This window comes from Pipistrellus kuhlii, unplaced genomic scaffold (assembly GCF_014108245.1).
Source record: "Pipistrellus kuhlii isolate mPipKuh1 unplaced genomic scaffold, mPipKuh1.p scaffold_m20_p_9, whole genome shotgun sequence".
Taxonomy (NCBI): Eukaryota; Metazoa; Chordata; class Mammalia; order Chiroptera; family Vespertilionidae; genus Pipistrellus; species Pipistrellus kuhlii.
Window position 1 is genome coordinate 2,413,225 of NW_023425595.1, and position 26,952 is coordinate 2,440,176.

The 26,952-nt window shown below is 43.1% G+C and overlaps 1 protein-coding gene across 1 annotated transcript; it reads left to right on the top strand.

Annotated features, from left to right (window-relative positions):
- Positions 1-770: 770 nt before the first annotated feature.
- On the top strand, positions 771-25,563 carry CAT (catalase). The gene is made up of 13 exons (XM_036426690.2): positions 771-937; positions 8,257-8,428; positions 9,665-9,775; positions 10,882-11,012; positions 11,719-11,823; positions 12,847-12,972; positions 15,987-16,178; positions 16,876-17,028; positions 18,684-18,822; positions 21,797-21,930; positions 22,996-23,103; positions 24,470-24,553; positions 24,866-25,563. The coding sequence occupies exons 1-13, from the start codon at positions 872-874 to the stop codon at positions 24,929-24,931; spliced, it is 1,587 nt and encodes a 528-aa protein (XP_036282583.1). The 5' UTR covers positions 771-871; the 3' UTR covers positions 24,932-25,563.
- The last annotated feature ends 1,389 nt before the right edge of the window (positions 25,564-26,952 follow it).

The following is a 26,952-nucleotide window of genomic DNA, read 5'->3' on the forward strand; positions in this document are numbered from 1 at the left end:
CTAAAACGTCCCAGGTTTGATTCCGGTCAAGGTCATGTACCTTGGTTGCAAGCACATCCCCAGTGTGGGGTGTGCAAGAGGCAGCTGATCAATGTTTCTAACTCTCTATTCCTCTCCTTTCCTCTCTGTAAAAAAAAAAAAAAAAAATCAATAAAATATATTTTAAAAAATGGTATATTTTTCCGTACGTAGTCTGTCTTGAAGAAAAAGTAATGTAACATCCCAAAGGAAGATTACTTAGAGGAGCCTGATTGAAGAATCAGTGTTGGCATTTATTCCAAATTCCCATCAACCCTTCAGTTGCAAATAATACTAACATTAGGGTATGTATGTCAAAACCTCATTTCAAAAAAAAAAAAAATCCAAAAAACAAAACCAAACAAAAACCTCATTTCGCACAGGGGAATTCGCCCCAGGATTTCTGACTGTTTCAATGCTGAGAGCATATTTACAGAGTTCAAAGCTCCACCCACTGGGGCCTCCTCAAAACTGGCAGGCCACCAGCCACCGTGCCCCAGGGCGGCCTGCGAGATGCTGATAAGCAGAGGTGAGAGCAGGTCCGGGAAGGCGGGGGTCCGCCCCGGGTTCACTAATCCGGGGGTTTGCCGGCCGGAGGCCAGTCCCACTCCTCGGGTCACGCCCGGTTCCAAAAAGCCCCGAGTCCTCACTCCGCAGCTTCCGCCCCTAGTTGGCTGCCTGACCAATCAGAAGGAGGCTCCTCCGAGGGGGCGGGGCGAGGGGCGGAGCTGATTGGCCGAATCTGAAGTCTCGTTTTTGAGCTCGGGGCAGTGGACGACGCTGACGCGTTGGCTGCGGAAGGTGGCTGTGAGCCGAGGCCTCCTGCAAGGATCTGCAACCCAAGCCTGACGCCATGGACGACTCCCGGGACCCGGCTAGCGACCAGATGAAGCATTGGAAGGAGCAGCGGAACGCGCAGGTACACCCTGCGCCCTCCGAAAAACGGGGCAACCGCGAGTAACGGCCCCGAATTCCGGGCGCGGCGACGTGCCGGGGCTGAGCCCCTGATCGCGGGCTGGGGCCGGGGCCGGGGCCGGGGCCGGGGCCGGGGCCGGGGCTGGAGCTGGAGCTGGGGCCGGGGCTGCTTTTCCGTCCTTCCTGACGGAGTTGCATTCGCGGGGAGGAGAGGAGAGGATTCCCGCGGGCCTGCAGGGTTTGTCTAGCGAGCGAGGTTGGTTGGCTCTGAGTGTTGCATGTTTGCCAGCCAGGACAGAGGTCACAGCTTCAGGGAGAAGTAGAGGCGCGTGGAGGGAGAGGCCGCGAGCTGCAGCTGCGAGAAAGGAAGTGTGTGTGGTGTGTGTGTGTGTGTGTGTGTGTGTGTTGTTGGGGGGGGGGTACCTTACACAATTATATAAGCTTTTGTGTTTTCGGGCTGCCATGGGCTTGGGGACAAGTGTTCCATGATCTCGATGACCCCAGCACCCACGGTGACGGATATTTAGTACACACAGCATTCGAAGGATTCGACCCAAGAATGTTACCTTCATTATTTCATTTGCCCCCGGAGGGGAAAAACATCGAGCCTTGCATCTGAGAGATGGAAGCGACATTAGGGGTGAATGCACGCATGTTGTTCACACGTATTCTTTGAGAACCTGCATGTGCTAGGCAGGCTCTGTGCTGGGAGGAGGCGGGCAAATTCCAGTGAAGCCAGAACTCTGACACGGAGAAGCTCAAAGTCTCATCGGAGAGAGGAGACAAATAATCAGATGGTTATTTATTCCCCTGTGGGGAGGGCTCTTCTATAGGTCGGTAGGTATCAGTAGGTGTAAAAGGAGAGACCGATTTTTGCCTGACAGGCTTCCCAAACCAGGAGACATCTGAAGAAGACCTTCAAAGAAGAGTAAGATTTCAACCAGCAGTAGTGGGTGAGGCCTTCCTGGCCTGTGCCCAGCGTCGTCAGGAGCATCTTTGCGGAGGAGGTTGGATTAGATGAGAGCACATCTACTCCGAGTCTTCCTTTATCAACTTGGCCTAGAGAGTCTAAGGGACTTGCCCAGTTCCAGTGGTGGCTGGTTACTGGCAGAGAGAGGACTAGAGCTGAGCTTTTCCTCGCTCTTGCCTAGTGCTCTTTTTCAAAACTGGGTTACTATTCATGAAAGGGGGTGTGCATGCTAAGTGCACATGGATTGCTTTATAGTACGTCCCAGTTTTCAAGAAGGCTGCCATTCTCCTCTGAGGGCCTGCAAAACCTCTCTTCTCATCCTGGCCTTTATTGTATGCCAGTAGGCTAGTTCAGTTTTTTGTTTTTTGTTTTTTAATTTATCTTTATTGTTCGAAGTATTACAGATGTCTCCCTTCCCCCTGATTGACCACCTCCACCCCTCACCTGTCTTCCCCTTACTTCCTCTCCCCTCTCTGCCATCACCACAATATTGTCTGTATCCATGGGTTATGCTCCCAACCCCCACTTTCACCACACTTTTGTCTGTGTCTATGGGTTATGCATATCCCATCTAATAAAGAGAGAATATGCAAATTGACCATCACACCATCACAAAAGGTGGCGGCACCCATAGCTATAAGATGGTGGCACCCAGTCCCCAGTTTGGGGGCAGCAGGCTCATGGTGAGGCCGGACCCTCCCTCAACCACCCAGGGGCGGTCGAGGCACAGGAAAGCCTTGGATGGCAGTTCCCTAGCCACCCAGAGCCGCCTGAGGCTCAGGTAACCAGGGCCAGCTGAGGCCTGCACTCCTGGCAGTGGCGGCAGCAGAGGTGTGGTGGGGGCATCTCTTTCCCCTGATCGCTGGGTCGCCTCCTGCCCCTGAGGCCTCCCAGGCTGAAAGGGGGGCAGGCCGGGCAGAGGGACCCCCCACCTCCAGTGCATGAATTTTCATGCAGCAGGCCTCTAGTTATACATATAAGTTCTTTAGTTAATCTCTCCCCACCCACCCAACCCAGCCCCGATTTCCCTCTGAGATTCATCAGTCTGTTCCATGCTTCTATATCTCTGGGTCGATCTTGTTGATCATTAGGCTCTACATGTGAATGCCATCATGTGAGTTTTTTATGCGTTTTTCATCAGAGTTGAACCCGAGAGACTTGGCGTCTTAGTCATCAAGCACATGCATCTAGTTGTGGCAGAGCCAAGCTCAGATCTTGGCTCTTGGGAATAGGACTCTTGCCATACCCAGTGGTTGCTACATCTTGGTTCACACAGAAGTTTTCATGAACACTCGGTGAACTGCAAAAAAATATGGGCAGTGTAATGAGTTTTACATAAACAAAATTCACTCCTTTTTTAAAGAGCGCCCCTTTATTCTGAGACTAGCTTGCCTCTTTCTTCATTGTTTGGGAGAATCACAAACTGTTTATTAAGTCATTGAGACCCTGCCGATGATTTACCCTCCATGGCTGCCCAGGTGAGAAATGGCCCCCAAACACACCTGAACTTGGGGGACTCTCGGTGGGAATACTGCTGTCTCTTCTGCCGGTGGCATGATAAGGCACTGTGTAATTGTCCTGACTGGAATGTCTTCGTAGTTCTCACGTTTCGCTGCTCTGAGTGAAAACAGCTTATTTATTTTTATTATTTTTTTTTGAAGTATCCTCTACCCTATACCCCCCAAGAGGAATTTTGCGTATGTCATAAAGCCTGTATAATTTCCCAGTGTTTTATTATTAAAAAATTTCTAACATTCAGAAACGTTGAAAGAATTGTGCAGTGTATCTCCATATATCCATCCTCTGGATTCTACACTGAACATTTTGCTATATGTGTTTATTTCATATATTCTCTCTGTCCATCCCTTCCTACATCCATTCACCCATTTCTGGGGAGTGCATTTCAGAGTAAGTTGTAGATATCAGTAGACTTGACCCCATGAACATGAAGCATATAGATGAACAGAGCTCAATGTTAATGTTTTTAAGGTAAAACTTACACGCAGAGAAGCACACAAATATTAAGTGGACACTCCATGATATACACACCTGTGAACCCTATCCCTTTATCAAGATATGGGAGATGATCACCACCCTGGAAAATTCCCTCATGCTGGTTCCCAGGCATGTCCTTCAATCCCTCCGCAGGCAACTACTGTTGATTTTCTCTTTTTAACTTTCGATTTTTGTACTTTTTATATAATGCTTCATTCAGCAAAAGTGTTTTAAGACTGCCTTAGCTGGTTTGGTTCAGTGGATAGAGCATCGGCCTGCGGTTTGAAGGGTCAATTCCAGTCAAGGGCACATGCCCGGTTGCGGCTGGATCCTCAGTGAGGAGGTGTGCAGGAGTCAGCCGATCAATGATTCTCTCTCACCATTGATGTTTCGGTCTCTCCCTCCCTCTCTCTTCCTCTCTGAAATCATTAAAAATATTAACAAAAGAATCTTAAGACTAAAAAAAATGTTTTCAGATTCATTCATATTGTTGCATATATCAAACTTTTATTTTTTATCTCTGAGTAGTATTCTATTGACTAATAAACCATTTGTTTATCCTGGAGCTGGATACCTGGGGTATTTCCAGTGTTTGGCTATTATGAATAAAACTGCTATGAAAAATCTTATACAAGTCTTTTTGTGCACACATACTTTCATTTCTCTTAGGAAATACCTTGTCGTAGAGTTGCTGAGTCATGTGAATGTTTGTGAAAACAGCCCGGGCAGTGAGAAGGGCGCTGATACAACGCTGCCTGTGTAAGCAAAAGCATTTGCCAAGCAAGGAGAGATTTAAAAAGCATACTACCCATTACTGTCATAATTTTCTAGCAGAAAGAATGTTTTCATGTCAGAAAGTATAAAGGACATAATCTTGGCGTAGAGTTGCTGAGTCATGTGAATGTAGAGTATGCGAATGTTTTAAAATGTCTTTATTTTAAATGTCTCTCAAAACATTTCAGAGATGGGAAGGGAGAGAAAGAGAGAGAGAGAATCATCAATGAGAGAAAAATCATTGATCGGCTGCCTCCCCTTAGTGGGGATGGAGCCCTGACTGGGAATGGAACCATGACCTCCTAGTTCATGAATTGATGCTTAACAAGAATGAGGCACACCTGCCCAGCCAGTCTTTTAATTTTAGCTCTTCTGGTGGGTATGAGTGGTATCTAATTGCAATTTCAATTTGCATTGTTCTGATGGTCAGTGGTGCTGAGAAAAAGTAAACACAGAAACAAGAATTTGGGATTCGTTATTACCTTAACTCCTTTTCCCCAAAGTGGTTATACCATTTTATGCTTCCATCAGTCAGTGTGAAAGTTCCAGTTGCACATTCTGTCAGCTTTCGGTGTTGTCAGTCTTCTTTTCTCTCTTACATGATGAGCCAGAGTGGTTTGCAGTTGAGGAGGGGAGTGAAGGCTGAAGGAGGCTGCCCCTTTGTTGACACATAACCTTTAGGGTTGCCCTGGGCATCACTGTCTAGCCACAGAAGGTCAAGAGCATGGAGGAGTGTGTGTGGGAGGTTTAGGCGCCAGGCTGGAAGTGGTGTAGACCACTTCTACTCATATTCCATTGACCTGAACTCTGTCACATGGCCACACCTAGCCACGAGGGAGGCTGGGAAATGTAGTCTACCTGTGTGTCCAGGTAGTTTACCCTACTATATTATCCAGACCATACAAAACATGTTTGGTGAAAACCTATCCAGCCATTTCCCTGTGACGTGGTGCAAAGCAAAAGGACACAATCTCTTTTCAAAGATTATGTCCTTTTTACTTTCTGACATGAAAACATTCTTTCTGCTAGAAAATTATGACAGTAATGGGTAGTATGCTTTTTAAATCTCTCCTTGCTTGGCAAATGCTTTTGCTTACACTGGCAGCGTTGTATCAGCACCCTTCTCACTCCCTGGGCTGTTTTCACTTTTACTGGATTGTGCAAGCTTTAGATCTCGGAACCCCCATCAGAGGGCACCAGGCTGCCTCTTCCTGGATCAGAGGAATCCAGCTGCAGAATGCCCAGTTAGGCGGATCCTCCTCTGGAACCAGAGTGTCAGCAAATGGAAAACAATTTATTGGGCGTCTTTCCTTGCGCTCAGATTTTGTTGCTGATAAATGAACTGTTTTGTAAGCTTTAACACATGAGCATTGAGTCAAATATGTTCCTAGGCACGTCTTGGACCATTTTAAATATCTTCATTTCTCTTTCTCTCAAAATACACTGAGAGGAGGGAGGTGATTCTGCAGGCGTTCCCAGCCCCTTTGGGTGGAACTTAAACGGGAAGTTGGTTGCTCACTGCTTAGCATGCCATGGCTGGCTATTCCACTGGCATGCTTAGGCTCCATTAGCGGCCTCTGCTCCCTCAAAAATTGGAGACTGCCGAAACTGGTTTGGCTCAGTGGATAGAGTGTCGGCCCGCGGACTAAAAAGTCCCAGGTTAGATTTGGGTCAAGGGAATGTTCCTTAGTTTCGGGCACATCCCCAGTAGGGGGTGTGCAAGAGACAGCTGATCCATGATTCTCTTTCATCGATGTTTCTATCGATAGCTCTCTATCTCTCTCCCTCTCTGTGAAAAAGCAATAAAATATATTTTAAAAAATTGGAGACTTTGTATGTCTCAGGCCTTACCTTTCCAACCAGTTAACTGCAGTACATCCAAAATGGAAACCATGCCACTTGTGTTTACAGATGCTTACTGTGTGCAAAGGGTTAAAAGTTTCCTTTTTCACCTGGGAGAGAGGTTGTGTCTTAGCTCATCCTTTCCTGTCAGTGAGTCATAAGACAGTGCCTGCAGGGTCTATTTTTTTTTTTTTTTTTTTTTTTTTTTTTTTTTTTAGTAATTGCATTGATACAATGCTGCCAATATTTGGGATGGAGAAAGGGTGACTGGTAATTTAACTCACTGTGCACACGCTCTTTCATTTCTCTTGGGAACTACCTAGGAATGGAATTGGTGGTTTGTAGTGTGGGGGAGGGAGAGGAAGGCATAGAGAGGGAGAGGGAGAGAGAGAGGGAAGGAGAGAGAGAGACAGGGGCAGATGACACCTTATGAGTAATGGAGTAAACATTTCTAAGCTTCTATTTGTTTGTCACAATCTAGAACACTTCATATTTTTTTCTCCAGGTAAAAAAAAGACAGGCTGATTGCAAAATATAAAACACTTTTATTTTTGTTTATTTTCTCTTTATGTTTTGTTCTGTATTTTCTTTCTGAGTATTATGACTACTGTAGTTTCTATTACAAAAAGTAAAGGAATATTTTACATTGTGGATAAATTATCCTTCAGTTTTTGATCCTCTTTTCCTTTCTTTCTTTTATTCCCGATTTTTTTTTTTTTAAAGGGCCCTGCCAGTTCTCAGTGCTCCCAGATGTATTTAAGAAAGACAGTTTCAAGACCGAGAAAACCTCTTTTGTAATGGCTATTATTCCATACATTTTAACAATTTTATTTTCCGTAGTGTCATTCTAAATGTTTGCTGGTTATTGAAAACCACTAGCAATGTTTTGATCATTTCTTATTGGCAACTCACCAAAAACAGAGGAAAAAAGTTCCCCCGGTGATTCCACTGACAGCTAGTGCTGAACAATGAAGGCTTAGGTTTAGCCGAACGGTTAACTTGTACAAGTTCACTCCTTTTTCTGATTCATTTTTCTACTTTAAATGGAAGTGTACAGTGTCACATGTGTATTAGCACATGTATATCTTCAAAAGAGAGTGGTGTGATTGGAGGTAAGAGTGCACCCTTGAACTTTTGTACACTTCAGAAGGGTTTGCTGTTGGATGGGTCGGGAGGGAGCCTGGATGGATGCCTACATGCCTGTCATGGCTGTCTGGTCAGTTTCTGACAGCCAGTGAAATGGTAGCATACATGTGCTTATGTGTGCGGCCTGCATTTTGCGGATATTTAGCTCTTAATCCATGTGTTAACTCTGGGAGGTAGTCATTTTTGTCCATTCTGCAGATGAAAAATTGCAACTCAGAAATAATAAGTAGCTAGCTAGTAGCTGCTCATCTGGTAACTGGCAGAGTTAGAAGTTGGACCCTTAGCTTGGGGTGGAATCCGATGACTATATTTGGAACAGGAGCTGAGCAGGTTATCTTCCTGTTCTTCAGAGCAGATTTCTTAGCAGATTGGGGTTGAGATTTATCAAGGCCTTCTGAGACCTGATTATAAATTCCAGGCAATGGCCTACCTTGCATTTTAGTACTTTGGATACAAGAAATGTAAAGAGTTTGTGTAGAAAGTATGAATATTGCAAAATGATGTGCCTATGGCAGTGCAAATGACAGTCTTTTAAAATTATTATTATTTATTTTGTACTGACTCGCCTACGTTCTTTTCCTTTCATGTTTGCTTAGAAACCTGATGTCCTCACCACTGGGGCTGGTATTCCAATAGGGGACAAACTTAATACTATGACAATAGGGCCTCGGGGCCCCCTCCTGGTTCAGGATGTGGTGTTCACCGACGAAATGGCTCACTTTGACCGGGAGAGGATTCCTGAGAGAGTCGTGCATGCTAAAGGAGCAGGTGAGAGCTGTGTCCATTTGTTGTCAAAGGATTGTTTCAGAACTCTGGGGTTAAAAAGGATTTCTCATTTCATACAAGTGCCAGATCTCCATTCCTGGGAGAAAGGAAAAAGTGTCCATCAATATAGGATTTAGTAGTTACATGAGGTTTATTTTCCTGGACGCGAATTATGTATAAAATACTTAATTTCATTGAAAATAAACGTAATCTCCCTTCCTTCCATTATGCAGTTTAGTGAAGAAATAAAAAAGTGATACACAGACATGGACATACTGTGACTGTAGCTAGGCTACTAACTGAATGAAGAATGGCTCGGATGGTGTGGAATTGAGGATAGTTGGGTTCTGGTGGAGGGTTTGTGGTGATTTTTCCTTTTTTGTTAAAAATATCTGTAAAATGTTTGCCTTGCTTTTAATTTCAGAAACAAAAGAGGGAGGTGGAATTGAAAAGAAAGCTAAAGCTCAATAGGAAAAAGGGAACTGGACAGAAAGGAAGGAAAAGTCTTTCTCTTAGCTGCTTGCTTGGACTCCCAGTGAGGACTTTCTGATTTCTTTATTTCCTCTTCTTCCATTGTCTCTAGTTTTTTTTTTTTTTTTTTTTTTTGGCATCGCTTTTTCATGGTGATGTTGGTATGTTGTGCGGTTTGTCGTTTGGCTCTGTGGTGTCCTTCCTGAGTATTTATCCTTTCGTTCCCTGTTTTCTTCTCCTCTCCTGTTCTTTCCTCTTCTAGGTCCCCCCTGTACTTCCAGGCCCTCTCCGGCCCTGTGTCCTGGGGGGCCACCTTGATCAGTTCCTGCCAGTCCCACCCCGTCTCCCTCCTCCTGGCTCCAGTTGGATAGTTCTCCGTTCCGCACTGTCATAGGGCGTTGACTTTGACTCTTGTCATTTTGAGTTTGGACACCTCCCTTTGCCCTGTCATCAGGGATGCCATAGGGGCAGGTGACTCAGTAGTTTGCACTCTACAAATGCTTGTTGGTTTAAATTGATTTCACATTGAGTTTTTTTTTTCTTTTCTATTGAGTTTTTAGCTTTCTTTCCAATACCACCTCCCTCTTTTGTTTCTGTAATGAAAAGCAAGGTAAATGCCTTACAGATATTTTGAACAAAAAAGAAGCTCCCAGAAGGCCAATTTCAAGGCTAGGCCATCAGTTTCTCTCGTCACCCGGGTGCCTGGGGCGGGTCTGACAGTCCGAGTGACAGTCTCAGGAGAACGAACGTCTGTGTCTTTCTCGTTAGGGGCTTTCGGCTACTTTGAGGTCACCCACGACATTACCAAATACTCCAAGGCGAAGGTGTTCGAGCATATTGGAAAGAGGACTCCCCTTGCAGTTCGATTCTCCACGGTTGGTAAGTCGGCCTGTTTGCGGGACGGGTATTCCTGCACCTTCACATTGGTAACCTTGTGAAGACAGAAAACAAGCACTTTGCCAAATTATTGCCACATGTTACAGTAGAAAAAATACCTTGCAACATGTAGGAAGCGACTTACATATCTCTTTGTTGAGATCTAAAGAGATCACATGTAGACCACCTCTGCAATGCTGTGCCATTTGGAAAGAACTTGAGTGGTTGCCTCAGATGGAAGCATGGAGTTGATGCTCTTGTTCATTACCCACCATGACCTTTTTTGAGAATTAACTCCATGCCATCCGTGCTTTGGGGACATCAGTTGTGACCTAACCTGTAGATTTACTTTGGAGAGGGATTATTTGTGCTGCAGAGGTTAAGTGATTTTTCTCTTGTCACAGAGCTATGTAGTAAGAATTAGATCTGCCATGCTGCATCTTAACACACCACAATGTTGTGATCCTGTTCAATTTGTTTGAGCACTTTTAAAATTCCTTAGAATTTTAGAAATTTATTTAGAAAGCAAATCTAAATGAAATTAATACGAGCCTGTCTACTCATTTTCTTAATCTGAAACTTCCAATTCTGCTAACTTGTGTTCTCTTTGCTCACTACCTTATCTTCATCCTTCTTCTCTTCCCTTATTTTAATTTAAAGTTTAATTTCCTATGTGAACAAAGCTCTTTCATTTTGTCGAATGAACAACCTTTTCAGCTGTTATTGCATATACAGGCACACCTCTGGATTTTGTGCTCTCGGTTCCAGGCCATCACAATAAAGCAGTTATCACAGTAAAGCCAGTCATCATCTTTTTGCTGGTGGAGGGTCTTGTAAAAATCGAAACATTGGTGATTATAAAGTGCAATAAAGCGAAAACACAATAAAACGAGGTGTGCCTGTATTACTCTCAATTAATTGTTTTGTTTAATTTGTAGACCAACTTAGCTGGTGGGTGGTAGAAATAATAACCTAGGCACTCACATACCTAATTACATCCAGAAAATGGATTGGAAAGGCTAGGTGTCCGCGTTTCTTTATGACTTCCGGCTTCCGGGGGGGGCAAAGTGCTCTGCTTGTGCTTCATTTCCCCCATTTGAACCCTCCAGCTGGAGAATCAGGGTCAGCTGACACCGTTCGTGACCCGCGTGGGTTTGCAGTGAAGTTTTACACAGAGGATGGCAATTGGGACCTTGTTGGGAACAACACCCCCATTTTCTTCATCAGAGATGCCATACTGGTAGGTGATAGCGTATTTTGCACTCTACAAATGCTCGATGTTTTAAATCCGTGATTGGCAAACTGTGGCTTGTGAGCCACATGCAGCTCTTTGGCCCCTTGAGTGTGGTTCTTAGGCTAGCTAGCTTAGGAGTCCCCTAATTAAGTTAATAACAATGTACCTACCTATATAGTTTAAGTTAAAAAAATTTAGCTCTCAAAAAGAAATTTTAATCGTTGTACTGTTGATATTTGGCTCTGTTGACTAATGAGTTTGCCGACCACTGGTTTAAATTGATTTTACATTCTCTGTATAGATTGGCATTTGAGGGCAAGTCCTGGGGAAGATTGAAAGAAGGGAATTTGGGTCTGAGGGATTGCCTTCTAAGGCACATCTTTCTGTACTTAATGTCTTCTTATAAGGTCAAATTATGACAGTTACCATTGGGCTTGGATTTGGTATTTTCGTCTTTACTGACTTAATGGGAATAGTCCATGGAAGATTAATAAAAACAGGCACTCTGCCCTAGAAACAGGAGGAGGGTAAATGTCATGATAGGGTTTGGCAGTATAAAACTCTAGGATGATGTTTGGAATTATAATTCATAAACCTAGCAATAGGCATTGTATAATATACAATACTATAATTCTTGTAAACATAATTTGTGCGCTCGCTCGCTCTCTCTCTCTCTCTCTCTCTCTCTCTCTCTCTCTCTCTCTCCATTTAGTTCCCGTCCTTCATCCACAGCCAAAAGAGAAACCCTCAAACGCACCTGAAGGACCCAGACATGGTCTGGGACTTCTGGAGCCTGCGGCCCGAGTCTCTGCATCAGGTGGGAACCCTGCTTTTTCTGTATCACAATATGTCACCGGATGGAACTGGGATCATGCCTCAGAATGCATTTCTCCAGTTTTGAGTGTTTCATTGGAATTGGTTTCTGACTGATTTTCTTGGGAGGCTTACTCAGATTTCTTGATCTTGAGTAATCTTATTAATCTTGCCCTGATCATAGACCTTATGTGATGCTAGAAACATTATGAGTTGATATTTAGCAATAGTAAGGATTAAAGTCTCTCGTATGAAGTATTAGGGAAATGAGGGAAAAGTAGTGCTAAACAAGTTTACTATTAAAATAAATTTGAATAGCAAGTTAGGCTAGTTTTCAGATTTATTTTACTTTTTATTTTTTTAAAGATATTTTTTATTGATTTTTTTTACAGAGAGGAAGGGAGAGGGAGAGTTAGAAACATGGGTGAGAGAGAAGCATCAATCAGCTGCTTCCTGTACACCCTACTGGGGATGTACCTGCAACCAAGGTACATTCCCTTGACTGGAATCGAACCTGGGACCCTTGAGTCTGCAGGCCAATGCTTTATTCACTGAGCCAGACTGGTTAGGGCTAGTTTGGTTTTTTTTGTTGTTGTTGTTTTTAAAATATATATTTTATTGATTTTCTTACAGAGAGAAAGAGAGGGACAGATAGTTAGAAACATCAATGAGAGGGAAACATTGATCAGCTGCCCCCTGCACACCCTGTATTGGGGATATGCCTGCAACCAAGGTACATGCCCTTGACCGGAATCGAACCTGGGAGCCTTCAGTCCGCAAGCCGATGCTCTATCCACTGAGCCAAACCGGTTTCGGCTAGGGCTAGTCTTTCCTTATAGAGGTTAATAGTTTATCATTCTGCTTAAAAATTATTTTTTTTAAATGATAATAATGGTAACCTATCTTGTGGGTACGTGGTTAGTATGTTTTATGCTAGGGACTTTCTGGACATGTAGGAGTGTCTTAAAAACCTAGGATGTTTTGATTTAAATGGAAACATATCAAGTATTATTTTTATTTTCCTTAGGTCTCCTTCTTGTTCAGTGATCGGGGGATTCCGGATGGACACAGGCACATGAATGGATATGGGTCGCATACTTTCAAGCTGGTTAATGCGAATGGAGAGGCAGTTTATTGCAAATTCCATTATAAGGTACTGTTTTCCTTAGGGGGATGGGGGAAAAGGCTCCTCCCACCCAACATCTCCTTAATCCAGTGGGTTAGGCAAAGATGCAAAAGATCAAGGCCTCTCTGACCTTCCCCTTACTTCCACCCCCAAGGATGAGAAATACTAATCCATTTGATCAGTACCGTGAATCTTTTGTTACCTGCCACCTGTTCACCTGCTCAGTCAGAAAACCTGTGTGTGATCTCCTTTTGGTGTCTTCTCTTCATGTGGCTAGAGGATAATACCATACAACTGCTGTCTATTGTCAAGCTTCCTTCTCCTTTTGGACTCTGAAAACACTGCCACACATATTTGGGAAATTGTTTCTTTTGTTCTGGCTTTCTTTCTTTCTTTCTTTCTTTCTTTCTTTCTTTCTTTCTTTTTTTTTTAACAAATATTTTATTGATTTTGTACAGAGAGGAAGAGAGAGAGATAGAGAGTTAGGAACATCAATGAGAAAGAGTCATCGATCAGTTGCCTCTTGCACACCCCCCACTGGGGATATGCCCGCAAACAAGGTACATGCCCTTGACCGGAATCGAACCCGGGACTCCTCAGTCCCCAAGCCGATGCTCTATCCACTGAGCCAAACCGTCCCGGCTGTGCTGGCTTTCTGGTGCAGGCAGGTGCACACTGAAATTCTTTTCTCCCCGGGGAGGGAAGATCTAAGGTTTTCATTTGGGCTCAAAGGTAATAAGATAATACAGGCCTCCAGACTAGGCCAATGGAGATTTCTATCTGGTTTAGCCTAGTTCTCTAGAGTTCTGTGTTGGAGTCTTAGAGTCAAGCCTTCACAAGCAGTCAAGTATCACGCTTTGCCTTCCCTAGCCCTTAGTCATGGTTCTGAACATAGATACATATGTATTGGGGTCCAGGAGGGAACTACGACAGAAGTGGGGCATTCTGTCGGCAATACCTATCTCACCGTTACCTTCTAAATCTGATGCTATCTTTTCAAATACATTTCTCTTAATATTTTAATTCATTCATCCAAGTATTTAGCATTTATCAAGGGTATAATGGTGGATGAGGAACATAAGTAAAATCTATTACAAATGTCAGAAAACAAAAATTCTAATTTTTAAATGTGCTTTTGTGTGATCAGATCAAACCAGTTATCTTTGGGGAGGCTTTTGAGAACCTTTTAATTAAATGAAATGTTTTTCAAAGGGGTCTCTCTTAATCTTGGCATTTGTTAGAATGAGCAGTATCTTATGAGAACTCCAGAAGGTTATTGGAAAACCTCTGGTTGTCTAAGAACTTGTTTCCAAATACCCAAATACTCCTGCTAAAATAAGAAGAGATAGAAGTGGACTCATGACAAAGGGAATCTCCCTCTTAATGACCTCACAAAGACCCGTTTTCTTCTTTCCTGCCTTAATATTTATTTATCTAAACAACTTACTAGTATGTAGGTATATGAAACAGAAAATCTGTCACTCCTCTTTATACTTTTGGCTCTGATCTATAATCTTTTGGCAAGGAATATGTTGGCTTGTGACTAGCTTGTAATTGGCCCACGGGATTGTCATTGTACCAAAGAAGTGTCAGAGTAGGACTAGATGATTGTATCTGGGACAGCTAGCATGATTGGTAGCTTTGCAGTTAGACCAATCCAAACTCAGGTCTTCCTTCTTCTAGAATCTAGAATCTAGATAACTGTGACTTGGGCATATTATTAAAAGTTCTCTGAGCTCCAGTTTTGTGTCCGTAAAATTGGGATAATAATACCTGCTGTCCATGGTCCTGGAGAGACTGGCTTGCCTGGAGAGTGGGTCTGTTCAGCGGAGCGCCAGAGGTAGCCTGAGATCTACGTAGATTCATGTCTCAATGATTCTGACCTAAGGGAACTCGTTTCTAAACCCAACAGATTTAACTGAAATCAGGAAGGCATTGCAATATTATTGCACAATTTAACGTATTAGCTCTCTGGGTGATCTGCAGATGGTAATATCCATTTTTTAAATCCTGGCTTTATTTCTAATAGTAAGAAGGGTTCAAATCTTGACACTGGCTAGAGAGTTGGGATTTTTGTGGTCATAATGGATTAGTCTTTCAGAGTTGAGTTTTGCTAAGGAAGTCTTTCCATGGAGCTTGGCGTGATGGGGATCTTTTAGAATAAGATAGAGGTGGGAAATTTATCGAAGATCAATTTATGGGGTATGGGGTAATAGAAGCACTTGTGAAAGTGACTTAACTCCTTTGGATCTTAATAGCTTGTTTGAGAAGTCAGAATACTAATTCTACCCACTCATAGTCAGAGAACTGTTTCTGAGCGGCTGTGCTGAATGAAGTCCTTTCAGCTCTATGAACTATGATTCTATAATTTCTTTTAAGAAAAGGAAGAGAATGGGGGTGGAGGAATACTAGCTGAATACAATCTTGTAACTGACTTGAGCTGTTAAAAAAAACCCACAAAATTAAAAAAAAATTCTGCAGGCAAAAAAGGGAAAATTCTTTAATTTTATTATTTGTTCATTTAAAAAATACATTTTGATTTTTTTTTCTGACTTGGAAAGTATCATGAGTATAAAAATTCAAATAGCAACCACTCTAGAAAATCGTTTTGAAGTTCCTCAAGAAATTAAATGTAGAATTACCCAGCATCTCCATTTTGAGATATATACTTAAAAAATCCTGAATTGAACACTTTAAAATGATAAATTTTATGCCTATTTTTGGGGGGCTTGTCTGAAGACATGAATACAGCACTCTTTATATGGGGGGGGGGGAGATTTCAATAGTATGGAATGAAAAAAGGAGGATATGGCTAGCTTTTATATGAAGTACAGAGATCTATTCCCTAGACATTTAAAAGAATCAGATTAATCAAGTAGAATTCCTTGTTGAAAAATTCATATTTGTGTCAGATTTGAAGAGTGGGATTACAGTTAGAAGGGAAAGCCAGTCTCGGAGCAGAATCCTGCAAGGAATTCCTAGCTAGAGTTCACTCACTGTGCCAGGAAGTTTCAGTTTGAACCTTTTCTTTCATTCTGTAGACTGACCAGGGCATCAAAAACCTTTCGGTTGAAGATGCAGCCAGACTCTCCCAAGAAGATCCTGACTATGGGCTCCGGGATCTCTTTAATGCCATCGCCACTGGCAACTACCCCTCCTGGACTTTTTACATCCAGGTCATGACCTTCAGTCAGGCAGAAAGTTCTCCATTTAATCCATTCGATGTTACCAAGGTGAGTCCGTTAACAACTAAGCTGTTTTCTTCTTTAAGTCTTTTTTGTACCCAATTTTAACACATTTCCAGTCAAACACTCCTATGGCGGGGAAGTCGTGTACAAACCGAGGTGGGACCACTTTGTGGTTTCCCAGCCTGTGAAGGAGTCTCACCAGTTCCCAATTGTAAGCTCATCGAGTCTGCCTGGCTTGATATATTGTGTTTTAAAAAAAAAAAATTTTTTTTTAATGTTTATTGATGTTTGGAGAGAGAAACATCGATGTGAGAGAGAAATATCGATTGGTTGCCTCCCATAGGCACTCCAGCCAGGGATCCAACCCTCAAGTAGGTATACGCCCTGACCTATAATTAAACCCATAATCTTTTGATTTACGGGCTGATGCTCCAACTAATGAGCCACCTGGTCAGGGCTTGATATATTGCTATCAGCAGGGAGCAAATTTTGAAAAGCTGATGTACTTTTGCCCAGGGAAAGTGTCAATATTTACTGTTCATGGTTGTGAAAGATTTAACCAAGGCACTTATCTGAAGTTCTTATCATCTTCTTGGATTAAACATTATTATTTTTACTTACTATCTATCATTGGCTTCGTTCTATTTGAAAGCTGGCAATTTTTTTTTTTTTTTTTTTTGTGGGTACTTTAATTTGCTTCCGTTGGTTGTCTGGTAATTGTGAATATCAACATTATTTCTAGGTTTGGCCTCACAAGGACTACCCTCTTATCCCAGTTGGTAAGATAGTCTTAAATCGGAACCCAGTCAATTACTTTGCTGAAGTTGAGCAGTTGGCCTTCGACCCGAGCAACATGCCACCTGGCATTGAGCCCAGCCCTGACAAGATGCTTCAGGTAAATCCGTGGATTGGGAGGCACTGAGGCCGGAGTACCTGCAAGTGTACGCGTGTGCATGGGTACACACACACTCAAACACACACTGTGATTTGGGGAGATCTTTTGTATGAAGAATTAACTAGAACATCACAAACTTTAATTAACCTGGGTCCTTAGTTTCTGTGGGACTTGACTGGAACATTTTGAGATAGGCATTACAGTATAAACTACAACTCATGGCAAAGTCCCTCAGTATGTTAACACTGACATTTAGTCCCTTCATCTTAAAGAAGTTATATTAGAAAATGCCACAGGTATTTGTAGAGTATAGAAAGCACCCTTGGTTCAGTCTGTAACTGGCAGGAGGGAGTATTTTTTAGTTGATTACACCTTGGTCAACCTAATTTTATTCTTTTTCTCTTCATGGTGATGCTTGAAGAGACCCGGACATGGTTTTTCAAGCTAAATTGACTGTTGTCAGTGGCGAAGGGCAGTGGGTTAATTTAGCCATGAGTCTTAGTAATGTCCCTAGGCGTTTGGTCCCTTTCCTTCCCTCTTAAATATACTCTTTTTCCTGCACAAAGAGTGAGACTCTTCTGTGGACCAGACATTAGTAGGAGAATAATTGGCTTACCAGTTACTGAGTAAATCAGTCCTTTTGGATTTTGGACTATGATCATGAAACAGAAGTTAAAGATTGCACCAGGTCAGACTGCAGTGACTGTGCTGCTGGACGCATGTGGTTCTAGCTCTGGTGTCAATCTTTTTTAAAAATATATATTTTATTGACTTCAGAGAAGAAGGGAGAGAGAGAAAGAAACACCCATGATGAGAGAGAATCACTGATCGGTTGCCTCCTGCATGGCCCCTATTGGGGATCAAGCCTGCAACCCGGGCATGTGCCCTGACTGGGAATCAAACCTTGACCTCCTGGTTCATAGGTCGATGCTCAACCACTGAGCCACACGGGCTGACCAGGCATCATTCTTTGGAGGTACGCTTACTAAGGGTTCCCGGTTTTATTTAATAATAAAATTTTTTCCGCTTTGACATTGGGAACTCTGAGACTTTTAAATATATATATTTTATTGATTTTTTACAGAGAGGAATGGAGAGGGAGAGGGAGTTAGAAACATCGATCAGCTGCCTCCTGCACACTCCCTACTGGGCATGTGCCTGCAACCAAGGTACATGCCCTTGACTGGAATTGAACCTGGGACCTTTCAGTCTGCAGGCTGACGCTCTATCTACTGAGCCAAACCGGTTTCGGTGGAATTCTGAGACTTTTATAGAAAATACGTTTTTTCGCCAAGACCGGTTTGGCTCAATGGATAGAGCGTCGGCTTGGGGACTGAAGGGTCCCGGGTTCGATTCCGGTCAAGGGCATGTACCTTGGTTGCGGGCATATCCCCAGTAGGGGGTGTGCAAGAGGCAGCTGATCGATGACTCTCTCTCATCGATGTTTCTAACTCTCTATCTCTCTTCCTTCTTCTCTGTACAAAATCAATAAAATATATTTAAAAAAAAGAAAAAAAAAAGAAAATACGTTTTTCATTAGTTTTAATCATATTAACTAACATACATTGAATGCCTAGCTACGTGCACAGTTGATTTTGTAGAAACTTGCTTCTTTTCCTTACTGCTCACAATATCCGTTTCATTTATGACTTCAGGGCCGCCTTTTTTCCTATCCTGACACTCACCGCCACCGCCTGGGCCCCAACTACCTCCAGATCCCTGTGAACTGTCCCTACCGTGCTCGAGTGGCCAACTACCAGCGTGACGGCCCCATGTGCGTGGTGGACAACCAGGGTAAGCCTGAGACTCTGGGAGGGGGGAGGGCGCTGCTGAGCACAGGGTGGGACAGCGGTTTCCACTCTGGCCCCGAGGGACCTCCGGCTCTGGGAAGGGGCTCATAGAGGCACTCCTGCCAACCACATAATTCTGGCCACCCTGCAGTGAAGATTTAAACTCCCCGAGGACTCTCCATACTGTTAGCTGTGTTATGTTTATTGAGAGTGCCACCTTTGGTCTTCCCCACTGTCCATCCTATAGTGAGAGGCAGGGAGGAAGGACTAACACAGGGGTTTTAAAGACTCCTCCGAAGCGGACAGTTCCTTACATTATCCTGGCTTTCCTGTCTCTGCACTTCTGCCAGGGCTATCGAGAAGTCTAGCTAGAATTTGGAGGGGGTGGGGGAAGCTAGAAAATAGGGGATGGAGAGGAAAATCAAGGGATTCTCCCCCACTGTGCTTTGTTAAGAGAATATAGTTGAATTCATGTAAATCAGCTGGTGAGATGAGACTCCGCTGCATTTTTTTTTTTTGAGCTCGTTTATCACATTTATTTTTTTTTTTTTTTTTTTTTCCTTTAAGTTACATGTTTGGGTGCCGTGTACAAATAGCTTCAGTTTCTAATTATTGTTCTAATCAGAGAATGCTTAGTGAATGTTTTTTTTTTTTTCCTTTTAATTTTCCACAGTTTAGTATAGATTGCAGTTTCCTTTTTTATTTTCCTGTTTAGGACACGTGTTTTAGTAATAGGCTGCTTACATGGATCTTTTCAGAAATTTTACTATTCAGTTATATCTGTCACCCTAGATGTCTATATTCAAACAAAGGTGATTTTTCTAATAAAGATTCTGCATGTGCCCTAAAGGAAATTTGGAAAGTGTAAGATAAAAGAAAAGGGAGAAGAAAAACCCACTTGTAGTCCCAACTCCCACAAGCCACAGCTATTACATTTTGTTACTTTTCTTGCCAGTCTTTTATGATTTTTTTATACACTTACGGTTGTTTCGCATAAATAATTTTGGGCCTTGCACTTGTTAGTATTATCACTAAGCCTTTTCCATTATTTAACAAGTGTATATGCTCACTAACTGATTACATTGGGTGGTTACCCTCTTCCTGCTTTCTGAGGTTTATAGAGGTATGGAGTGTATTATTGCGCAGATTAATTGATGCTTCTTGCGTCTGTCTTCTGTCTTCTGCATCTTTTTTCTAAAGTGATTTTTTATTTCATCCCTTTGTTATTGAGACTGGTTGTTACTGGGAATTGTTCACTTGTGAGGAGTCAGAGAAATCCATGCTCTCTTTTTTTGTTGTTGTTGTTGTTAACCCTCACCTGAGGATATTTTTCCATTGATTTTTAGGGAGAGTAGCGGAGAGAGGGAAAGAGAGAGACATTGATGTGAGAGGGACACATTGTCTGGTTGCCTTCTGCACGAGTCCTGACCAGGGCCTGGGCCAGGGAGGAGCCTGCAATCTAGGTATGTGCCCTTGACTGGAATCGAACCTGGGACCCTTTGGTTCGCAGGCTGACGCTTTACCCACTGAGCCAAACCAGCTAGGGCAGTAATTGCTTCTTGTTTACCATTCTAGTGGTAAACATGCGCAAAGCTATTTGTGTATGTATTTCATACAACCTTTGCCTCCCTGTTTTGGGCTGTGCTCTTAGTGTTCAGTGAGAGTGCTTACTTGTTCCCAGGAGTCAACGACTTGAAGACAACTCCCACTCTGAGGAAAGGCCGGAGCTTATTTGGAAATAGAACTTAAACATTACTCAATTGGGCACATTTTGAAGAAGAAGCACTTAACTCAAGAAACCACTGTGTGGGCTGGTTATTGGGGCACTTTGCTTTCCATGGAGATGTGGTTGACCTAGAATGCATTTCTGGAGCTAATGATTGGGCTTCCTACTCATATGCTGTCCTCCCTCTTTCTGCATGCCCGTGGGACCTTGGTCATGTGACAGGAGGCACCCCTTAACTATCCACTCTGGGTAGTCGTGTATTCTGGCAGTGCACTGGGTAAAAACCCCAGCTCCATGCTGCTTTCTTAAGCCACTTAGCATGTTCCTAAGCCCCTCCTTTAGGCAGTTGTGTGTGTAGATAATTCAGGCTCCTGCTAATATCGGTTAAAGCCGAGTGGAGTTAGGAAAATAAATATGCCAAGAAGGGGAAAAAAGCTTCATATTTTTTTTCTAGAAGTCATAACAATTTTTGATTATAGTTTTCACTTTTTCCCCCCTGTAAGTCCAGATAAATGATGCTGATATACTAGAAATATATCAAAGTTTTAAAAATTTCTACTTTATCTTTGGAGAGAAGTCAGAGTGAATTGAATAAAGTCATAATAATACAGGGGACATACCCCAAGGATCTAAAAACCTAAGGAAAAGCAAAACAGAGCTGTGTCATGGGAATATAGTGCGTGCTGGAACAGAAGAGGCAAAAGACCCAGAGTGCTAGTCCCAGATTTACCACCGATTACTGCTTCAGACCTCAGGGCTGTCATTGAAGGAGCGGAGCTGGAACATGGAGTTGCTCCCAAGAATTCTGTGACTGTTTGAATCGCACCTGAGCCCGCATGAAATCCTGAAGTTTGGAATGTGTCTTTGGGTCTCGTTTTCTATGGGAGTGGGGGAGGGTCAAATCAAACCTGAAGAAATGTATTTGTACTGGCAAGCCTCAGATTTCACAGATCCCATCATTGACGTGTTCAAGGGGAATTTGAGATCTCTTCATTAAGACCCAGATCGAGGTAGCCCATGCGAGCATGTGGAAGATGGCGGTATTCTCTAAGAATCTAATGAGTATTGCCTGTGGGCAAATATGATACATTAAAAATAACATGTGCATGACAAGTAGATGTATGTGTACATATGTATGTATGTGTATATGTGAATACATGTACATCCATAATTGAATGCATTTCATGTTGCACTGTCTGTAGACTCCCTCATTTGCTCCTCCCCGAAGTGACTGTGCGGTTTGCCTTTAAAGGTGGGGCTCCCAACTACTACCCCAACAGCTTCAGCGCCCCCGAGCAGCAGCCGAGGTTCGCCCTGGAGAGCTGCACCCATTTCTCCGGGGACGTGCGGCGCCACAACAGCGCCAACGACGACAACGTCTCCCAGGTAACGGCTCCTTCGTCTGCTACGGCGTGGCCGATGCCCCCCTCCACACAGTCAGGGAGGACACCTCTAACCATAAGCCAGTCCCTTTACCGGGCGGAGTGGGAGAGTGGTTACTCTGCTCTCCCCGTACGAGGGATGCCTCCTTTCAGTTCTCCCAAATGTCACTGAAGGGATACGGCGAGGGCCATTGTGATTCCATGGAAATCTAAGGCATGGGCAAATTAAGCTTGAATGCAGCCAAATCTCCCAACCCGGGCAGGACTGACAGACTTTAGGGACTAGAGCTGGATTCAAATAGCTCTGGGGGCCTCAGTAGCAGGAGTGCAGGTGTGGGGTGCCCCGTTCACACGACTCTTACTCTCCCTCCATCCGTTTCTGCTTTTGAATACTTAGCTCCTCGTTGCCTCATGGCTTCCGTTGTGACATTGCTGTGGTTTTGCCATGACCGAGGTTGATTTCAGAAATGAGCAGAGGCTATTAGAGCTCATACTTAGCTTCTGTTTTTAATCTTAATCTATTGCTATTAATTTTAGAGGTTAACCCAATAACCTAAGGAAAATATCACTTAACATCCTCCCAGAAATCTTGACTTTCGAATAACTAAGGGTGTAAATGAATTGGGTTTCTTTCTCCTGGTTCTGAGTGAATTGAACAAACGTTGTGCTAACTGGATATTTGGTGATCATTTGCACATTCCAGACTTCTCAGTATTAAGAGTGTGGAAGGATTTTTAACTGTAGGCTATATTGCCTTATGTTTATAAGTGACTTATTAGCAGGGACTACAAAAGACATTATTGAATAGCAGTCACGAGCTGTTAACAACTGAATTCCTCCTATTTTGCTTAAAATAAAACAAAACAAAAAGTGAAGCGCTCACCACAAATGACAGTTTTAACTGTAAATTTAAAATTATTCTTAAATTCTAAAAACTTCCATTCTTCCACAAATGGGAAGTCTCACCTTTTCATCTCAAAAGTGGCATCCCGGGTGAGTTTTGCGTGTGATAAAGTGGCGATCGTACTCCCCCCCCCCCCCCCCCCCCCCGTGTATGTTCACCGAGCAGGTGCGGACATTCTATACCAAAGTGCTGAACGAGGAGCAGAGGAAGCGCCTGTGTGAGAACATAGCGGGCCACCTGAAGGATGCCCAGCAGTTCATCCAGAAGAAAGCGGTGAGTGAGGCCTGGGCAGCTGAAGGGCGGCCTCTGCTGGCTGGAGGAGGGAGTGCAGCTGTGAGAGAACCCTGGAGAGGAACAGAGTCCTTTTTATTTTACTTGCGCTCAGTGTGCTTAAGAAAATGGGATCTGTTGCCATTTGAGAGGTCTCCTATGTAATTTAGGGAACTGGAGCTTTGGGGCAGTCACTTTGGCAAAGAGCTATTGTAAATAAACGAGGGTAGTTATCCTCAAAACAATGCCTCTAGCTCTCATTCCAATAAGTTTTTGTGAGTGAAAAGGGGGAAAAAAATCAAGGGAATTAGAGTGAGTGAGTGGCCAGGGGCTTCCCTGGGATGTGTCCAACCTCTGGATGTCACCTGTCATGCGTCACACATATCTAGAGGCAGGCCACCTGGTCCCGAGTGGCAGACTGGGAGGGAAGGTAAGAGGGGGTTGGGGGTGGAGGAGGGGTGGTAAGAGATCAGTGGAAGGACTTGTATGAATGCATATAAGCACAACCAACAGAAGCAAGACACTGGGGACGGGGGGACGGGGGCAAATGCCAGTGGTAGGAGAGTCTGGGGGAGGTCAGTGGGGGCGGGGGAGGCATATGGACTACCTTAAACAATACCTTAAACAATAAAATAAGAAATAAATAAATAAATGAATGAATAATAATAATAATAAAATTAATAAATGAAGTCATACCAGAAAAAAAAGAAAAAGAAAGAAAAAAGAAAAAGAAAATGGGAACTGATTACTTTCTGTCCAGTGGATATGGCATCTCTCCAGACAGTTGCTCCATGAGATAGTTGGGGCAGGTTGGGTCTTAACCTTCTTGACGAGAATGATTAAGGCTCAGCGTGTAAGGAGCAAACTCCTTGTGTTCTTCTCACATGTGCCGAAGCTGTAAGGCTTCCTGTGGATGCCCCATCTCTCCTTGCTGCCTGCTGGGGCCCAGCCCAGCAGGGAATTCCTGCTTAAAGCGTGTGGAATTGCCCAGCATGTGGCAATGACTTTTGTATATTTTAATTTAGGCAGCATCAGGGCCCGTTTCTTAATACAAATCACTGTAACTTGCATCCTCTGAGGTCAGCTCTACATGCAGTCAGTGCAGTTAGCCTCTGTGCATCTTCTCACCGGAGTGTGCCAGGGGGGTGCATTATCTGACTCACCTTGTGGGCGGTGGGCATGCGCAGAAGAACGGCTTATCTCAGGTTGCTCAGTGCCCGTCAGCGTCTTTCTCTGTGTTGCTGACCGCCGTGGGGTTCCACTTCCCGAGGCAGCATCCTTCCCCCCCCCCCCCCCCCCCCCGGAGTGAACACCATGAAACAGATGCCGTCCTAGGAGGCACTAAGGTAATGTCTCCATTTCTTTTCAGGTCAAGAACTTCAGCGATGTCCATCCTGATTACGGGGCCCGCATCCAGACTCTGTTGGACAAGTACAACGCCGAGAAGCCTAAGGTGAGCCCAGAGTGGGCCGGCTGGGCAGAGCGTGCGTGCCCGGGTTAGACGAGGCATCGTGTGGTTTCCTTCTAGGATGGTTCTCCTCGGGCACAACTATTAGGTTGCTGAAAGCAGCTGTTCAGAAACTCTTTTGGGGTCTAAAGAACTCACATGCAAAACACGTTTTAGCTTTGGACAGTATAAGGGAGTTGAAGGTGAATGAGTTCTGAATTATTATGTTCATTTGAGCACAAGTTAAAGCTCAGATCAATACCAGATGCCGCTGCCCAGAGAGTTAATTCACCTGCTGGTCTTGTTCTTTTAAAACAGAACGCGATTCACACCTTCACTCAGCATGGGTCCCACCTGGCTGCAAGGGAGAAAGCTAACCTGTGAGGGTCTGGGCCCTGGTCTGGTGCCGAGTTTCTCTCCGCCTCTGAAGCAAAGTATGGAATTCGCTCACCCACTCACATCCGGATAGAAGATTCTGCCGTGCTAGATGTGCAAATGCAAGTCTTTCAGACGATAACCCGGTTTCCATAGCAAATAATGTAATAATGGCTTTTAATGAACGTGAAGGGGACAATGAAGATTAGAGCTTAAGAATCACTTAAAAGATACGTGTTTGCTTTTGACAGTTGGTTGGATTCTTCACTTGAAATGATCAGAATGAAAGTTTCTAGCAGAAATATAACTTCTTATGGTAAGAAAAAAATCTTGGTGAAATTAGTATGTTTACATTATCATCTCATGGCCTATTATATCAGAATATGGTGGTTATATATGAAGAAAACATAAAGATAATCCACTCAGAATTTTTAATGTTTCTGAGTTCCTTACAGGAAAAACACCTTGGTGTCTTTTGAAGATAACCTCAACACCATCGTGGCTTAATGCTTATTTCTGCTTGGAACTGATCAGATTTATAAAAACAACTTGGAATTACATTTATGCTAACGTACATTGATTTTACAACAGACTGATTTATAATTACTAAATTTTTACAATAAAATAATCCATACATAAGACTAGAAGAATGGTATTTGATTTCTTTCGGCTCCATATATAATTTGGGATGTCCCACAGAACTCTTAATCTGAATATCATTTGTTAGCAGATGCTTACCTTTAAAACTGAAAACACCAATATCATGAGAATACTATGTTATTTGCCTTAAGACCCTGTGGACCAGAACCTTAATTATACAGTCAAAATAACAAACTGCCCAACTTTGAAAATCACCTCGATCTCTTGTTCATTAGCTTACTTCCTCATCTGCTTATGAGTTTTTAAATAAGGGCTCAGAACTTCATATTCTTTTCTTAAAACCCATATTTGCTCACAAGTCAAGTGGAATACTTAAAGGTAAATTCTGAATACTAAGTGGAAACATATTTTCCTTAACTACACATTCCCTTCATCTCAGATCTTCAAAACCGGTTTGTACCACTCTTAGGAGTGCCCTGAGATCTTCAGCTTGAGGAAACCACAAGAACACTAGCAATACAAATTCTCAGTCTTTTAGCCCAAACTTCTTTATTCTCCTGTAAGACTCTCTTGCCTAAATTCCTTTGATGTTTGAGTACACTTGGAAACTGTTGTATTTTTACACATAGAAAGTAAATGTACTTACAATATAGTAGCTTTTCTATAGTTATATCTCTTGGTATTTTGAAATATAATATATAAGATAAACTGATAAAAATTAATATAATTTGACAATGGGAAGGAGGTTATTCACTTAAATATTGGTTATAAACAAAGACAGAAATTTTGAGATAATTTTCTGCTTTGTTCTATTCTGTAGTGTAAAAATAAATCCATGGTTAAAATCACATGTATCTACCATGTTTCTTGTATGTAAAAGTCTGATACATGGAAGTGCCTCCCATTTTATTCTGGAGACCTCGTTTGTGATTTTCAAAGATAAATATTGACAAGGTGAACTTCCCCAGGTAGGTTTTACTTCCTAGGTAGCACTCTCTAATTATATCCCTTTTAAAAAATATACATATATTTTATTGACTTTTACAGAGAAGAAGAGAGAGGGACAGAGAGTTAGAAACATTGATCAGCCGCCTCCTGCACACCTCCTATTGGGGATGTGCCTGCAAACAAGGTACATGCCCTTGACCGGAATCGAACCTGGGATCTTTCAATCCACAGGCTGAAGCTCTATTCTATGAGCCAAACCAGTTAGGGCTATATCCCTTTTTAAAAATATATATTTTATTGATTTTTTTACAGAGAGGAAGGGAGAGGGATGGAGAGCTAGAAACATCAATGAGAGAGAAACATCGGTCAGCTGCCTCCTGCACACCCCCTACTGGGGATGTGCCCACAACCTAGGTACATGCCCTTGACCAGAATTCGAACCTGGGACCCTTCAGTCCGCAGGCCGATACTCTATCCACTAA